Source organism: Mixophyes fleayi, chromosome 9 (genome assembly GCF_038048845.1).
Source record: "Mixophyes fleayi isolate aMixFle1 chromosome 9, aMixFle1.hap1, whole genome shotgun sequence".
Classification (NCBI taxonomy): Eukaryota; Metazoa; Chordata; class Amphibia; order Anura; family Limnodynastidae; genus Mixophyes; species Mixophyes fleayi.
Window position 1 is genome coordinate 1,311,954 of NC_134410.1, and position 20,104 is coordinate 1,332,057.

The following is a 20,104-nucleotide window of genomic DNA, read 5'->3' on the forward strand; positions in this document are numbered from 1 at the left end:
GAGCTCAAGAGCTTACGCTTTTTCCGTGGAAGCACTAGTGGGTTCATCTTCAAAGAGAAAGCTGGAGGAGAGCAGAGGAGAGAGCCAGGATGTGGCAGCGGAGCCCAGGGAAGGGGCCACAGAGCGCCTGAAGACCCCCAGGAGTGAGGATCTTGGTTAGTTCGAGGGCTCTTTACCCCAATGAGAAGTGACAGCGATTGGGAGACAGCTGGTTCTAGGAACACAAGTGATGTATTGGGGAGGGGGTCTGACATGGAGATTTATAGAGGAAATAACCCCCAGACTAGCGGCGATCAAGGGATTTGTATATAAAAGTGCCCCCCAAATCCTCCTGATAAATCTCACTCCTGACATCTTTGCCACATTACAGCAGATTATTGAGGCTCTGCCCATGTTATAGAGCTGAGCCCCCCAAACCAGTTGGGGTTACAGTCCACATGACACCGCTTTATGGGATCAATGGACTGATTGGCGCAAGATCCCTGCGGGTTTGTGTCTTTTATCACATAAAGCCTGGTAGGGATGTGGCCTATTAATCATTGACAGGTAGAAGGATACATTGTAACAACTACAGAACGGATAGTTACATTATATATATCTTACAGAACGGATAGTTACATTGTGTCTTACAGAACGGAGAGTTACATTGTTACCATGTGGATGTATCAGAGTAATCACAAACAGGTAGAAGGATACATTGTAACAACTGCATAACGGATAGTTACATTGTATATCTTACAGAACGGGTAGTTACATTGTGTCGCTTACAGAACGAATAGTTACATTGTATATCTTACAGAGCAGATAAATTGATACATTGCGGATGTGTCAGATTTTAGCGATAACTACAGCGGATATTATATAAATCTCCACTAACTCCCTTATGGTATATACCCGGGATCGGCTTCTGTGTTACCCCGGGGGTCTCACCCGGATATTTAACCCCTTATTGCTCTGTCCCCAGCAGAGAAGAGACCCAAATCCTCAGCGCCCCTTTCTCCGGACATAAAGGTGGAGCTGCAGGGCTGTGAGCTGTGGCGGAGATTCCACGAGATAGGAACCGAGATGATCATCACCAAGGCCGGGAGGTACCGTCACAATGCCGGGATCACAGCACCCACATTATAGCGCTAAGCAGAAAATATTGGAGGAATTTGGATTCACTCCGATAGTACCAGGAAGTGTGTTTTAAATATCACAGAAGAAATAACCCTTCAATTTCTTAAAACGAAGAAATAAATAATGTTCATTAAAGTCCACAATGTGCAAATAGATCAAGTCTGAGAACTTTTGATTTCATTTTGTGGACTATAATACACATTATTTATTTTTTCGTTTTAAGATATTTTAAGAGCCCCAGTTGTAAAGCGCTACGGAATCTGCTGGCGCTGTATAAATACACGATGATAACGATATTGAACAGTTATTTTTTCTATGATGTTTTTCGCCCCTTTCTCCTCTTTTATATGCTTTTAACTGTTAATATTGGTATTTTTTTTATGGATGAGATACCCAGAATAAAAGGCTGCATGTGATTGTTTGCAAGAGATAACCTAGTATTTTGTTTTATCCGTCATTATATTCCCCAGTGTTATATATTTCCAGCGTTATATTCCCCAGTGTGATATTCCCATATTCTTCACATTAATAGGTCATAACTGTGTATTGAAATAACACCCAGTGTTCCATGTACTATATATATATATAGTGATATAGTTACATATCACACAACATAATATATGGCATGCACACTACACAGAGTTATATTCAGAACATATAATTATATATATATATATATATATATATATATATATATATATATACATACACACAGTTACATATCACACCTCATCTTATATACCTTATATACTGGACCACGTCACCTATAGAACAGCCATTATAAAATGCTGCCTATATATATATATATATATATATACACATATATATATACATATATGTACACAACACAATTATATATAACTCCTTATCTTAACTCTCCCAGTTATTTATACTACGTATAGTTATCTATAGAGCAGTCACTGAGGTCTTTACATCGGACTCCTCAGGTCAGTGACTCACAGGGTCAGGACACCGCAGACCATTTGCTCCCCGCTCAGGGGACTGATATGTAGAAAGTCATTATATATATTTGTGTTTTCCTCACTGCAGCAAATGTATGTGTTTATCTTACTGGAGAAAACAAATGGATTATTATCTCTGAGCAGCAAAAGTCACATCCTATTTACTAGCACCCAATACCCAAAAGAGAGATGTAGTGCAGATTATGTAGATTCTCTATGTAACATATAATGCACAGCTCATAAGTAGTGATATTAATATATCACTGTATAATAACAATATACAGATTTCTGTTATTAATTGTATCTTCCTATGTAAGGAGGATGTTCCCTTCTGTACGAATCAAAGTGAAAGGTCTGGATCCAAGCAAACAATATTATATCGCCATGGACATTGTTCCTGTGGACTCGAAGCGATACAGGTCTGTGCGTCAGTGTTATTAGTTTTATTTTATTTGTTTGGCTATTATTATTATTATTATTATTATTATTATTGTCAGTGGTTTAATTCATTGCATAATACTCTATAGATATAATAAGATGCAGGAATGTGGGGTACAGAATGTGGTATCAGCCCCTCTCCCCCCCCCCCCCAGGTACGTCTATCACAGCTCCCAGTGGATGGTAGCTGGAAATACCGACCACTCCTGCATCTCCCCCAGACTCTACATCCACCCAGACTCCCCCTGCTCCGGAGAGACCTGGATGAGACAGATCATCAGCTTTGATCGGGTCAAACTAACCAACAATGAGATGGACGACAAAGGACATGTAGGTATATATTCCATATATTATTACATCTATACACTGTATATGTTCTATATATTATTACATCTATACACAGTGTATATTCTATATATTATTACATCTATACACAGTGTATATTCTATATATTATTACATATATACATTGTATATATTCTATATATTATTACATCTATACACAGTGTATATTCTATATATTATTACATCTATACATTGTATATAGTCTATATATTATTACATCTATACACAGTGTATATTCTATATATTATTACATATATACATTGTATATATTCTATATATTATTACATCTATACACAGTGTATATTCTATATATTATTACATCTATACACTGTATATATTCTATATATTATTACATCTATGCACTGTATATAATCTATATATTATTACATCTATACACTGTATATGTTCTATATATTATTACATCTATACACAGTGTATATTCTATATATTATTACATCTATACACAGTGTATATTCTATATATTATTACATATATACATTGTATATATTCTATATATTATTACATCTATACACAGTGTATATTCTATATATTATTACAACTATACACTGTATATATTCTATATATTATTACATCTATACACAGTGTATATTCTATATATTATTACATATATACATTGTATATATTCTATATATTATTACATCTATACACAGTGTATATTCTAAATATTATTACATCTATACATTGTATATAGTTTATATATTATTACATCTATACACAGTGTATATTCTATATATTATTACATCTATGCACTGTATATAATCTATATATTATTACATCTATACATTGTATATATTCTATATATTATTACATCTATGCACTGTATATAATCTATATATTATTACATCTATACATTGTATATCATTTATATTATTATATGTATACATTGTATATGTCCAAAAACATACTAGTAGGTTAATTGGCTGCTATCAAATTGACCCTAGTCTCTCTCTCTCTCTCTCTTTGTGTGTGTGTGTGTGTGTGTGTGTGTGTGTGTGTATGTTAGAGAATTTAGATTGTAAGCTCCTATGCGGCAGGGACTGATGTGAGTGAGTTCTCTGTACAGCGCTGCGGAATTAGTGGCGCTATATAAATAGCTGATGATGATGATGTATATGTTCTATATATTATTGCATCTATACATTGTATATAATCTATATATTATTACATCTATACATTGTATATATTTTATATATTATTACATCTATAGATTATATAACTATATTATTACATCTATACATTGTATATATTCTATATATTATTATATCTATACATTGCATATACTATATATTATTATATCTATAAACTGTATATATTCTAGATATGATGACATCTATAGATTGTATATATTATATATTATTAAATCTATATATTTAATATATTATATATTATTACATTCATGCTATGTATATATATTGTATATATTATTACATCTATACACTGTGAGTATTCTATATATTATTACATCTATACACTGTGAGTATTCTATATATTATTACATCTATACATTGTATATATTCTATAATTTATTACATCTATACACTGTAAGTATTTTATATATTATTACATCTATACTCTGTATATATTCTATATATTATTACATCTATACTCTGTATATATTCTATATATTATTACATCTATACATTTTATATACTATATATTATAACATCCTCCATATATTCTATATATGATTACATTTATCTAAGTATAATTATAAGATCTATATGCATAAGATTATATTATTTATATAGTATTATAGTATTATAATATCTATTCTATACATTATTACATCTCAGTCTGTATGTATTACTCAGTATTGTTTTATTAATGTTTGCTCCCAATTGTAAAGTGCTACGGAATTTGCTGGCGCTATATAAATAAATGATGATGATGATGATTATATATAGACAGATCTATAATGAGATATATGGATTTACTAGTGTGAATATCACAGTTCTATGGTGGAAACAGTTAATAGCCCCTATAGTCTGACAATTTGCCCCTGAATATCAGCAAAATGTGCAACATTCTAACTACAAAATCACAGCTTCAGGGAATACTGAAATTAGTGACAAAATAATGACAATCCAGCCGTCCATAACTCACATATCATATATAGAGACAATAATCAGTTAATAGAGAAATAAACATACTCTTATATGACACTAAGGGGTCTATTTAACAAGCGGTGAAGAACCAATATGCTGGCAAAAGTCACTTCCACCACTTTTTCTTATTTAACAAAGCGGTAACGACAGAGAGATTTCTTCAGCTTTAACCTTAGTACCGGTGCTTACCGCTATACTGCTATGGGGACAGCGGCAGTAGGCAAAGGATTAATCTCAGGATAGCGTTATCTCTCCCGCTTCATTGAACCCCACACAGGATAAAGAGTCATGCGCTTAGTTCTCCTCCATTCACCGGCAATGTTACGCCTCGTGTAGGAGTGGGGTCTTTGCTGGGGCGCTAGAACTGCCCCGGCATGGTAAATTGCTGCAGTAAATCATTCTTTGTACTGTATATAGATAGTTACCACACCACAATCATATTTGACCATCTGTATCTGACCCAGGATGTTGCCTAATTTTCAGAAGTGAGATAGAAGTGAGGGAAAAGCAAGTGAAAATTGAAGAAGGATTGAAGTAGAAGTAAGGCAGAAGTAAGGCAGAAGTAAGGGAGAAGTAAAAAAAATAAGTAAGGGAGAAGTGAGGGAGAAGTGAGGGAGATGTGAGGGAGAAGTGAGAGAGATGTGAGGGAGAAGTGAGGGAAAAGTGAGAGAGATGTGAGGGAGAAGTGAGGGAGATATGAGGGAGATGTGAGGGAGAAGTGAGGGAAAAGTGAGAGAGATGTGAGGGAGAAGTGAGGGAGATATGAGGGAGATGTGAGGGAAAAGTGAGAGAGATGTGAGGGAGAAGTGAGGGAGATATGAGGGAGATGTGAGGGAGAAGTGAGAGAGATGTGAGGGAGAAGTGAGGACGAAGTGAGGAACAAGTGAGGGAGATATGAGGGAGATATGAGGGAGATGTGAGGGAGAAGTGAGAGAGATGTGAGGGAGAAGTGAGGGAGATGTGAGGAAGAAGTGAGGGAGATATGAGGGAGATATGAGGGAGATGTGAGGGAGAAGTGAGAGAGATGTGAGGGAGAAGTGAGGGAGATGTGAGGAAGAAGTGAGGGAGATATGAGGGAGAAGTGAGAGAGATGTGAGGGAGAAGTGAGGACGAAGTGAGGAACAAGTGAGGGAGATATGAGGGAGATATGAGGGAGATGTGAGGGAGAAGTGAGAGAGATGTGAGAGAGATGTGAGGAACAAGTGAGGGAGATATGAGGGAGATGTGAGAGAGATGTGAGAGAGATGTGAGAGAGATGTGAGGGAGAAGTGAGAGAGATGTGAGAGAGATGTGAGGAAGACGTGAGGGAGAAGTTAGGGAGATGTGAGGAAGAAGTTAGGGAGAAGTGAGGGAGAACTGAAAGAGATGTGAGGGAGATGTGAGAGAGAAGTGAGGGAGACGTGAGGGAGAAGTTAGGGAGATGTGAGGAAGAAGTGAGGGAGAACTGAAAGAGATGTGAGGGAGATGTGAGAGAGAAGTGAGGGAGACGTGAGGGAGAAGTTAGGGAGAACTGAGAGAGATGTGAGCGAAAAGTGAGGGAGATGTGAGGAAGAAGTGAGGGAGAAGCGAGGAAGAAGTTAGAGAGAACTGTGAGAGATGTGAAGGAGAAGTGGGGGAGAAGTGAGGGAGATGTAAGGGAGACGTTAGGGAGAAGTAAAGGAGAGTCCTGGAAAATAAAAATCTGAGCATATTCCTGATTTCTGTAAAATATACCAATTTAATTTACAAAGGGGTTTTAGATGATCTGTAGATTGGTCAATGAACAAATAATGTAATAGTTAGTGGAAGATGTTCTGTAAGAGAAGAAAGATAAGACTCTGGATGTTTCAGGGTTTCAGGATTATATATTCAGGTTTGCTTGTCAAATAGAATTTATTTTTTCCCTATAAAAAGCAACAACTGGATTAATTCTGGATACATTTTAATATGGATTAAGTACTGCATTCATTTGTTTTAAACATAGTAATTCTCAGAGAAGGTCTCCTGAATCAAATCCCAAGTACTTTGTGGTAATTTCATGTTTTATTTGACAGGTATTATACATTCTGGCGCCAGGTAACAACATGAACTAATCTCTGCATTATATTTGTAGATTATTCTGCAGTCCATGCACAAATACAAACCCCGGGTGCATATAATAGTACAAGACTCCAGGATTGACCTGTCTCAGATACAGTCCTTGCCGGCCGAAGGGGTTAAAACATTTTCATTCAAAGAAACAGAATTCACTACAGTGACGGCTTACCAGAACCAGCAGGTGGGTGGCTACCGGTGCTCATTTCTATGGCGGTTGTTGCTGGACTACAACGCCCAAAATGCCTGGCAAGTAGCCAGAGTGAGAATAAAGGATAACAAAGCAAAACAGCAAGTGATGAATTTATGAGAAACTGATTACTGTTACCTTACAGAGTTAGGGGTATATTTACTAAACAGTGGGTTTGAAAAAGTGGAGATGTTGCCTATAGCAACCAATCATATTCTAGTTATCATTTATTTAATACATTCTACAAAATGACAGCTAGAATCTGATTGGTTGCTATAGGCAACATCTCCACTTTTTCAAACCCGCAGATTGTATGGTAACTGTGGTGTCTGGGATATTATATTTACTAATGAATGAGTTAATTACTACTTAACTAAGACCTATGGCCGGATGATCCCTACCTGTAGGTGGCTGCATGATCCCTACCTGTAGGTGGCCGGATGATCCCTACCTGTAGGTGGCCGGATGATCCCTACCTGTAGGTGGCCGGATGATCCCTATCTGTAGGTGGCTGCATGATCCCTACCTGTAGGTGGCCGGATGATCCCTACCTGTAGGTGGCCGGATGATCGCTACCTGTAGGTGGTTGGATGATACCTGTCTGTAGGTGGCCGATGATCCCTATCTGTAGGTGGCTGCATGATCCCTATCTATAGGTGGCCGGATGATCCCTATCTGTAAGTGGCTGGATGATCCCTATCTGTAAGTGTCCAGGTGATCCCTATCTGTAGGTGTCCAGATGATCCCTATCTGTAGGTTGCTGGATGATTCCTATCTGTAAGTGCCCAGATGATCCCTATCTGTAGGTGTCCAGATGATCCCTATCTGTAGGTGGTTGGATGATCCCTATCTGTAGGTGGCTGATGATCCCTATCTGTAAGTGGCCGGATGATCCCTACCTGTAGGTGGCTGATGATCCCTATCTGTAGGTGGCCGGATGATCCCTACCCGTAGGTGGTTGAATGATCCCTGTCTGTAGGTGGCCGATGATTCCTATCTGTAGGTGGCTGGATGATCCCTATCTATAGGTGACCGGATGATCCCTATCTGTAGGTGGCCGGATGATCCCTATCTGTAGGTGGCCAGATGATCCCTATCTGTAGGTGTCCGGATGATCCCTACCTGTAGGTGGTTGGATGATCCCTATCTGTAGGTGGCCGGATGATCCCTATCTGTAAGTGGCCAGATGATCCCTATCTGTAGGTGTCCGGATGATCCCTACCTGTAGGTGGTTGGATGATCCCTATCTGTAGGTGGCCGGATGATCCCTATCTGTAAGTGGCCGGATGATCCCTATCTGTAGGTGGCTAATGATCCATATCTGTAGTTGGACGGATGATTCCTATCTGTAAGTGGCAGGATGATCCCTATCTGTAAGTGGCCGGATGATCCCTATCTGTAGGTGGCTAATGATCCCTATCTGTAGTTGGCTAGATGATCCCTATCTGTAAGTGGCCGGATGATCCCTATCTGTAAGTGGCCGGATGATCCCTATCTGTAGGTGGCTAATGATCCATATCTGTAGTTGGCCAGATGATCCCTATCTGTAAGTGGCCGGATGATCCCTATCTGTAAGTGGCCGGATGAGCCCTATCTGTAGGTGGCTAATGATCCCTATCTGTAAGTGGCCGGATGATCCCTATCTGTAAGTGGCCGAATGATCCCTATCTGTAGGTGGCTAATGATCCATATCTGTAAGTGGCCGGATGATCCCTATCTGTAAGTGGCCGGATGATCCCTATCTGTAAGTGGCCGGATGATCCCTATCTGTAGGTGGCTAATGATCCATATCTGTAAGTGGCCGGATGATCCCTATCTGTAAGTGGCCGGATGATCCCTATCTGTAGGTGGCTAATGATCCATATCTGTAAGTGGCCGGATGATCCCTATCTGTAGGTGGCCGGATGATACCTATCTTTAAGTCACAAGACGATCCCTATCTGGAGATCTGTTTGTAAGCCACAAATTTAATGTTAAAATAAAATTAGATTTTTTTTGTATTTTTATCTCTTATTGAAGCACTGAAAGTACCAATCGTGCACAATGTGGAATCTGTGCTGATAAAACAAAAGCATTATGTTTGTTATGCTGTTATGTTTGGTTAAGTAAAGGATATTATTATACAGTTCAAATAATTATTTTAATGTTTTTTTTTATATCTAAATAATACATTATTATAGTATCCATACACTTTATAGAATATCTCTGACTGAAATAAAACATTAAATAAATCGTCTGCCCATTTTTATCAGTTACTAAATAACTAAGTCTCCAGAATTACTTTCATTTGTTTGCATTGTTTCTCTCCCTAGATAACGAAGTTGAAGATAGACAGAAATCCTTTTGCGAAGGGCTTCAGGGACCCGGGGAGGAACAGGTAACCGTATTTCTGCTGGAAATTTATTTAGTATCAGTTATTACTGCAGACCTGTCCCGGTAATGTGGACTCTATCTTACAGAGGCGTGCTGGACGGGCTCCTGGAGACCTACCCCTGGAGACCCTCTCTTGCCTTAGATTTCAAAGCTTTTGGGACTGACACACCAGGTAAGAGGTTTTCCAGATACATAAACACTTTTCTGGATTATTAGGCACCAGCAGAGACATTAATCTTGTGATAGGGAACCGGCATCTCGTACAGGTGTGATGCCATTATGTTTCTGAGTTATACAACCCACATTCAGACATTACATTATATATTACATTACATAGTACATGCACGGCCATAAATCAGCTCAATGTATGGAAAGCTTGTTCCAATCTGTACCTTCAGGACAGAAGAGTTTATGTGAGAGGAAATCGATCAGTGTAATGTAAAACTCCATATGTTCTATACGTTTATATAGCATCGCTGTCGTATGGATGCCGGATGTCTGACTGTCCGCCCCATAGAAAACATGTTCTATTACAATTAATAAATACATTGTCTTCTTACTGTACAGCTGGGTACACACCTATGTAATCTTACTTCAGATGCAACTTCTGTAACTTATCTCACCAATGACTGAAAGTCCTGATGACCAGCTGATCCATGTGTACACACATACACGATTTACCGTCAGATCTGTGATCTTCATCAAAACCCTCTGCTTAAAAAAGACCCTGACTCTGTACACTGTACAGATATCTGCCTACGCTGCTAGTGGTTAGTGCGTACACACTGCCACATTTGTCTGACATCGTTCCATCGATGATCGTGATTTTTAGGAACTTTGTAAAACCAGATCAGCAGGTACAAGGAGGTTAGGTGCGATAAAACATGGTGGTGGCAGCGTCCACACTCTAAGAATATCTGACCATACGGTCGTTTATCGTGTGATCTGCACGATAATTGCATCACTGTGTACCCAGCTTAAGTCTGATTTTTTTTGTGTATATTGTTCTTCAAAGACTCAATTCAATTGTTAGCGTTAACGGGAAAAAACGAGCGCTCAAAAAATCTTAGCATTAATACAGTAATTACTTGCGGAATTTCAGCTTGCTGCTCCCTGAGCGGCGAGCTGAAATTCCGCGAGTAAACTACCGTATTAACGCTTTTCTCGCGCAATATTACCGTATAAACGGTAATATTTTTTGAGCGCTCGTATTTTCCCGTTAACGCTAACAATTGAATGCCCCCCATAAGAGAAAAAGTAATAACTGTGGTGCAAATATTGGGTACTATGTATAATCACTGAGTCTTTGGTCTATGACTTTCTGTAAGCATATTCAGGGAAGCTCCTCCCCTCAGAAGTGTGAAAATATGGGAAGCTCCTCCCCTCAGAAGTGTGAAAATAGGGATCCCCGGTCCATAAGTAAAGAAGAAAATAACATTGCTGAGACATTTTAATAAAAATAAAACTCTGAATTATTGGCATAAAAGTTATATTTTAGCCACAAATATTCAAAGATTTTAGCAAATAGTTAATTATTGCAAAACGCTCCAGTTTAACCCCTTAGATTTGTAGTATAAAACATATTTTATCAGCAGTAATAATGGCTCTATAGCGACCGGCAAAATATTGGTTCTATCTATAACTTTGAATGACACATATTATTATACAGAACGTATTCATTTATATAGAACATATTAATGTAAAGACCTCACTAACTTATACAGAACAGAATAATAAACAGACCATATTAACATATAAGTAACATATTAATATACAGATCTCAATAACTAACACAACAGAGTAATATATCGGCCTCTCGTACTCTGAAACCCGGCACACGGGGTGATTTAGTACAGAGGGAAGACTGTAGGACATAATACTAGTTGTCCTGCTGGTGCAGCTATTAGCATACTTACAGTAAGTGGGGCAAATTGTCCTATTTATGAACCTGCAGACGGAATTATTTTACATAGAAACACGTTATTTATCTACCGGAACAGTGTGCGCCACATTTTATCTGACGCATCCCATTGTTTGGCCCCTCATGTATCAAACAGCGTCCTCTTGTCACTTTATTAGTCTGCTGATACCCAGTCTGGTATTATTATTGTTTGTTCCAAATTGTAAAGCTTTACAAAATATCCTGGCGCTATATAAATATTAATAAATAAAATATGTTTTGTTTATTAGAAAACAGAATATACATATTTTATAGTTTTATTTTATTTTAATACTGTTTGTTTATTTGTTAGAAATATTTCAGCATGTTTTAATCTATAAATGTAATGTAGGGGTTACTAATATTAAACCTAAGATTTTAGTGTTGTGTCTCCCCCCAGCTAGCAGGGTAACAGACACTAGCTGGCTCACAATGACTAAGGCACGTTTAGCGATGAGTTTCTGATGCTTCTTCCAGGAATTCCCAACCTTTGTGTTGTCACCCTTTTTTTAATTTAAATTTACAACAAATACTTTAGCTACACTTCCCACGTTTGTGAGGCATACTTGCATGCGATCATGGTAATATGCCTCTATTGCACTCAGTGTGCCCTGTATCTCATGGCACCATGTGTGACAAATCTGTGCTGTATACACTGTAATGAAGGAGTAGTAGATACCTGGAACAGAATGCCAGCAGAGGCGGTATAGAGAAATGGAAAGTCATGTAAATACATTTGGTTTAAACCGAGTATTAGACTTTGAAAGACTAGGAAATAAATGGGACAATTGAATTGCTTTATATCTGGATATTTATAGTTAAATGCAACACGAATGATACACATTATTCACATTATAATACAATAGTATGTCTGTAATTAAATGTGAATTATGTCCAGTATTTAATATCTGTCATCTGTGCCCCTTCTACATAATACATTGTGTTTTATCAGCTTTCCTGTGCACCCCAGGGACTTATTATTATTATAGCTTGAAAGGGGCAGCATTGCAGGCAGTGACCACCAATAGGAGATTCAGTTGTCCTCTTGTTCTCCAGACGCAGGTTATGTTGGGAGTTGTAGTTGAAGGTTTAGTAATGTATATTTCACTAGTAACTTGGGATATATTATTATCACCAACTTATAGAATTGTTACAATTGGTGTCATTCATCTTTCAGGAGGAAGTTCTGGTTCCTCACCGATCACCTCCAGTGGTGGAGCGCCATCGCCTCTGCTTTCTCCATCTTGCTCCCCTCCTACATTCCACCTGCCCCCCTGTAACCTTGGCATCCCATGCTCGGAGAACTATTTGCCCTTCTGCTACAAGATCTGCCCGACAAACGTTCTGAGACAGCGCTCATTCCTGTTACCCAGTCCGGATAAACAGAGGGGTCCCGGCGGCCACTTACTCCCTCCATTTATGGTGGATGTCCCTTTGTTGTCTTCATTTGGCATCTCCAAAACCAGCAAACTGGAAACCTTCAAGGGGCACTGTGTCCAAGCCGCATCTCCTGCCAACCCAATGTTCTACAGATTACCCTCATCTGGAAACATTTTCCCCTCCGCGGCTATCGCTCGGGAATCCCTGAACTGCTCCTTACATCCTCCCTACGGCCTGTATGGTTACAACCTCTCCATGCCCTCTCACTTGATCACCACAGAAAACCACCTAAAGATGACTGACAGTTTTCCCAGCTCGTTCAGAGACGTACGACCCGCTGGCTCCCACTGGCCATCGTCTGTCAACCATTGTCTGTAATGGAACGTTTGGGAAATGAAGGACAATGTAGACAATTATTTAATGCGAGACAATGAGTGTTATCTATATAATCCTCACACGGGCTCTGTGTTGTTACAACAAAAGAAGAATTATTCCAGTGGATTGTCACATGAGACCAAATTCTCACCGGTTATTAATAACTTTTATTACAGGCAGCTTGTGGAGGTGAAACATAATTTTTAGTACATGTCATAATATAAATTCTAAATAATACCACAAGAACACATCCGTGTCAGGGACTAGACTGCAGGTATGTTGATATTTCATGTATTATTAGAATAAGTGCTTCGCAGAGAGTAGCTTCATTTTATTTGCTTGAACCGTCCTTGTTTTATTGTCATAAACCAACAATCAGCAACGTATCTAATAATTGTCCACACAGCAAAATACGTATAATGTCTTCAGCAAAAAGAAAGCTACAACATTAACTTGCACAAGGTAAGAAAGGCGACTTTATGCTTATTTTGTTTGCTAATAAGATGAACATTGAATAAAAATGATATATTATATACTGTGGCTTGGAGAATTTCCATCTAGATCTTTATAATAAAGTGTTATAAATGCATACGTTTATCCATAGTCTAGTTACATGTGTTTCATGTTTACAACATGTAATGAGGGAATTTTTTTTATAAGCAAATATCACGACCCTGAACAGGGGGAAATAATTTAATGTTGCAATAGCAAAACGGAACTAAAAAAAATGAATTAAGGATAAAGTAAGACACAGTAGGAAAGTTATAGTAATAATTTCATTATTATTAATATTATTATTATTTTACTTATTAAAAAAATATATTATTTATACTAAATATTACTTTTATTTTTTATAAAAATATTATTACTAAAATTATTATGACTTTTTATTGTTATTCTAATTATTATTATTCATTATTTATAAAGGGCCGTCAGCGTTGTACAATTTATAAGCTGTTCACAGATCTATTATTCTAATACAAATCCTTCAATATTTCTATCTATACTGATTTATTGCGGTGTCGGTTGTGTTCCATATACAACATCGTTATTACCTGCAGTTATCACTTTGCTGTCAGGAAATGTATTGAAATAAAATCAGGACTGGTTTCAGATGTGTTAGTCCTAGGAACTGTAGGTAAATATGCCCAAAATTAATAAATGTTCGTCCCACATATTCACGTTGTTCTACTCAACATCCCCTCATCCAATATTTTATTGGGACAAATAAATGGTGGGAAAAACATGATTAAGTGGGAATATTGTGATATTAAACATATTTGTTAATGTATTTCACACCGCTGGCGAGGGGCATCTGTGTGTCTATTCTGTCCACAAGTCAGGCGGCTGAGAACAGTGGTTATTGCCCCTCTGAGCTGGGGGGGTAAAGGGGGGGGGGGATAGGCCTTTTGCTTGGTGTTACAGCAAAGGGCCTTGTACAGCGCTGATTACATAGTAGTTCTTTCAGCGAATGTATCATTGGATTTCAATCACTTCCATCTGCTCCTTTACCTTCTGCAGCTCCAGCAGTTATAGCTATAATTTAATTTCACATTTCAGAAAGAAACATTTACAAGGATAAAGTATGAGAATGGTCCCACCGCTGACCCCAACGTTCTCCTCATTAACATCTAACGCACTAACACAATCAGCCTGATAATTAGGATACAAAATATAAGGATGTACAGACTGAATAGGAATATTTATATAAATCCCTGTGTTCTCTCTAATTAAAGTATTTTTATAACCCTTCAAATCTAAGAATACAGAATATTTATAACATACCTCATTTGTATACTTCTTCATACTGGTCTAGGATTGCGTTTAACCACAATTCAATGTTGGCAAAACATATGCATTTAAATGATAGAAGTTTCAACTACATTTAGTTTTTTGTATTTGGATTTACTGAATTTTTAAATATAATACTCAGAAGGCAAGGACCAAATTCTTATACAAATGTGCAGTGCCAAAGCTCCCCCCTGATCATTACAAATGAAAAGAGTGTCAGCTCATAGGGCTAGTTAATGCTGAAAGGAAGGTTGGTGGTTTTACTAGAAAAATAATATTTGAATATAACTAACTGTTTTTATTTATTCATAACCTTGGAAACAAGTTCCCATTATATAATTAAAATCATTGTATTAGGATGTGTATTAATAGGGATTTCAGTTGCTTTCGGGTACAAATCTATGTCTGACATGTCACCATATGACTGAATACTGCTGTTAAGTAAAATTATTACACTAGGAATTTTGACATAATTGTACGCTCCTGTTTTAACCCACTAAAATTTTACAAATTGGTTACAAAGGTTGTTACATTGTTGCAATATTTTATATTAGTCAGCATCAGAAAGGTAGATTTCATCATAGTGTTTGCAGTGTCTCAGACTATTTTAGACAAACATAACAGATAAAGTCAAAAAGTGGCTAATGTGAACATTATCCAGGTACTTTTATAACTATAAGATATTCATAACATCAAAGTTTAATATGTTAATTACCCTGTAAGTGTCAAGTAACCCCCTGTGCATTATTGTCATAACTGAGCTTAAATTTGTTCATAAACAAATGTAACTCTTAATATTGTCTATATATATTATGTGTAACTATCATACTGTATATATTGTCATCTGTACTGTAGCTCGCTGACTGAATTTCTCACCATATCACACCCCATGTAAGCAAGCCTGTTCTATGATTCATGTAAATGGGGACAAAACCCCACCTCCACCCCCTAAAAAATCCCCTTTCCAAAAATATCTGGGTTTGCATAGATACATTATTTAATTTGCAGAGGTATCATTTTACTATTAGTTTATATCACAAATAATAATGTATATCACAGTCACTAACTGCATATTATCTGATTGTTATAAATTGTAGCAGATTATTTTACTTTGCATCTACAAGGCCATGTATTCAGTTATGTGTGTATAGAAGTAAAACCTCATCTGAATTGTACAGCGCCACTGAAGGTGCTAAAGACCAGACACCATTCCCCGTTTTCATGCTGTTTTGGTAAAGAGTTACCACCAAGAAACCACAAACTTTTCAAGCCAAGATAATCATCATGTTCTGTGCCCCTTTTATTACTCAGCCACTCACTGGTGGATTACTGGGCTCTGCGGAATACAATATAGAATATACGTCTAATCCTTTGCAGCTTACCCTCTAATTAGATAACAATTTGTATGACAATTATGTAAACCAATGTGGATTGCATGGCAATAAACTGCAGACTAAGGCACACAAAACATTTGAAACGGATCCAGCTTAGAAATTATTTACATACCCTGCTCCGCCAATCCCGACATCTTTTTCCAATAAAAGTTTAGAAAGGAAAAGGGGGCGAGTACAATTTCCCCCAAACTTTCCAATGTGAATGTTTACAAATTTGTGCTGACTGCTAATATATAAACACACCTTATTGTCAGCAGATGTATGTAGAATACAGGGCATATTTTATCCTTAAACCACCTATAAATGAACAAAAAAAACCAAAAGCATTAACTAAACAAATTTTGCTGAATATATTTTCTTCTAAAGTATTTCTGTCCACAGGGCATTTTCCTTCACCCATTTATCTATGTAGCACAATAGCCAGAATTAGGACATTACAATGTGTGCATTAAATTGTGCATTAACACAGCTATTTCTGGAGCATGTCCCAATGATTACAGTGCGAGACTTAATGTGTAATTAGCACAATGATTCCCTTTTACTCATCCATTGAGAACCTCCCCAAACTGGATATCAGAAGCGAAGAATTAGTCTGTTAACCCTTCGGCTGCTCAGGAGTTTGAAGGGAAAGATATTTCATTAACCCTAAATGTTACTGCAGCTGAGAGATCGATACCGAAATAAAATGGATTACTTCTGCCCCGAGTTACCTCTAAGTGGGATACAGTTTTAGAGATCTTAAAGTAATAAACAGGAAACTGCACTATGAGAAAAAAAGACATTACTTGATGTCCCACATATAGTGGTAAAAGTCATCACACCCTATATTACCTTTACATTTCAGTGTACAAATAAAGCTATCAAGTGTTTGTGTGCTACATGAAAAAACAGCCAGTATTTAAATTATGTGCAAAATTATAAACTAATATGCACACCTTCATCATCATCATCATCATCATCATTTATTTATATAGCGCCAACATATTCCATAGCGCTTTACAATTGGGGACGAACACAGTAAACTAATTAACAAAGTGGGTAAAACAAAGAGGTGGGAAGACACTGCTCAAAAGCTTACAATCTATTGTATTGTAACATGGTTTGATGGTTTGACCTTAATGTATCAGGTCCTTAGGGTTTATAACCCCCCCCCCCTCCCCCCCATATTTCCCAGTAAGATAATAGAGAATAGTTGCCGGTCTATGAGCTTATCCAATTCAGTGCCAAGGAGGTTCAAGGAAGTTAAAGTTATACTTACCTGGGTCCCACAGTTATTTTCTGTTGGAGGTTGATTGGGGGGGAGGGGGGCAGGGATAACGATGTCATAACGATATATCTCATTAAGTCCGACCTCCCCACCCACTGTCTGCAGAAATATAATGAAGAGCCAGAGAATTGGGAGAGGGCACTAAAAGACTATCTCCCACATTCTGGCACCCAGAAACTCAGGGACACCCTGTTTTAAGTTGCCCGCTTAATATATACCTGGCGATCACCAGGCAATAATTTCCAACACTACAGAAATAAATAGAAGTCCCAAGGTGGTGGAGGAGGGTAAAGATATCACCCCCATCCTGCCAGCTAGAGTCTGAGACACAATATGTTTTTAAAACACTTGTTCAAAACATGTACCAGGGATCTACACACAGAAGGAAGCGATGAACGTGTTCTTCACACAACGTAACAGTCCTATATTCTCACAAGCTCATGACTGGGAACAACCACAATGCTCTTGCTGAGAGTGAGGACTGTGCTGTATATACTGGCAATAAAGATTATAGAATAGTCACAGGGATATTAAACACTGATTGTCTATTACTTACTTCAATGGGATACGTATGTTTAAGGAGGTACCAGAATTCTGCTGATGCATAAATGTTTTTTAGTAGGGCAGTAAGTGACTTATTGGTTCCTAGAGCTATGAGGACCCTCTGGTCAGAGACATTCATAGAGCTATGAGTACCCCCTGGTTTTAGACATTTATAGAGTTATGAGGACCCTCCAGTCAGAGACATTCATAGAGCTATGAGGACCCTCTGGTCACAGACATTCATAGAGCTATGAGGAGCCTGTGGTCACAGACATTCAAAGAGCTATGAGAACCCTGTGGTCTCACACATTCATAGAGCTATGAGAACCCTCTGGTCACAGACATTCATAGAGCTATGAGGACCTTCCGGTCACAGACATTCATAGAGCTGTGTGGACCTTCCGATCACAGACATTCATAGAGCTATGAGGTCCCTCTGGTCACAGACATTTATAGAGTTATGAGGACCCTGTGGTCACAGACATTCATAGAGCTATGAGGACCCTGTGGTCACAGACATTCATAGAGTTATGAGGAACCTGTGGTCACAGACATTCATAGAGCTATGAGGACCTTCCGGTCACAGACATTCATAGAGCTATGAGGACCCTGTGGTCACAGACATTCATAGAGCTATGAGGACCCTGTGGTCACAGACATTCATAGAGCTATGAGGACCCTCTAGTCACAGACATTCATAGAGCTATGAGGACCCTCTGGTCTCACACATTCATAGAGCTATGAGGACCCTGTGGTCACAGACATTCATAGAGCTATGAGGATCCTGTGGTCACAGACATTCATAGAGCTATGAGGACCCTCTAGTCACAGACATTCATAGAGCTATAAGGACCCTCTGGTCTCACACATTCATAGAGCTATGAGGACCCTGTGGTCACAGACATTCAAAGAGCTATGAGGACCCTGTGGTCACAGACATTCATAGAGCTATGAGGACCCTCTAGTCACAGACATTCATAGAGCTATGAGGACCCTCTGGTCTCACACATTCATAGAGCTATGAGGACCCTGTGGTCACAGACATTCATAGAGCTATGAGGACCATGCGGTCACAGACATTCATAGAGCTATGAGGACCTTCCGGTCACAGACATTCATAGAGCTATGAGGACCCTGTGGTCACAGACATTCATAGAGCTATGAGGACCCTGTGGTCACAGACATTCATAGAGCTATGAGGACCCTGTGGTCTCACACATTCATAGAGCTATGAGGACCCTCTAGTCACAGACATTCATAGAGCTATGAGGACCCACTGGTCTCACACATTCATAGAGCTATGAGGACCCTCCAGCCACAGACATACATCGAGCTATGAGGACCCTGTGGTCACAGACATTCATAGAGCTATGAGGACCCTCTGGTCACAGACATTCATAGAGCTATGAGGACCCTCTGGTCACAGACATTCATAGAGCTATGAGGACCCTCTAGTTACAGACATTCATAGAGCTTTGAGGACCCTCTAGTCACAGACATTCATAGAGCTATGAGGACCCTCTAGTCACAGACATTCATAGAGCTATGAGGACCCTCTGGTCTCACACATTCATAGAGCTATGAGGACCCTCTGGTCACAGACATTCATAGAGCTATGAGGACCCTCCAGTCACAGACATTCATAGAGCTATGAGGACCCTGTGGTCACAGACATTCATAGAGCTGTGAGGACCCTTCAGTGACAGACATTAATAGAGCTATGAGGACCCTCCAGTCTCAGACATTCATAGAGCTATGAGGACCCTGTGGTCACAGACATTCATAGAGCT

General features: G+C 38.4%; 1 protein-coding gene across 1 annotated transcript; it reads left to right on the plus strand.

Annotated features, from left to right (window-relative positions):
• Positions 1-983: 983 nt before the first annotated feature.
• Positions 984-13,856, plus strand: TBX22 (T-box transcription factor 22). The gene is made up of 7 exons (XM_075185855.1): positions 984-1,088; positions 2,399-2,500; positions 2,675-2,849; positions 7,082-7,246; positions 9,565-9,629; positions 9,712-9,797; positions 12,742-13,856. Exons 1-7 carry the CDS (start codon positions 1,066-1,068, stop codon positions 13,320-13,322), a joined length of 1,197 nt encoding a protein of 398 aa, XP_075041956.1. The 5' UTR covers positions 984-1,065; the 3' UTR covers positions 13,323-13,856.
• Positions 13,857-20,104: the final 6,248 nt, after the last annotated feature.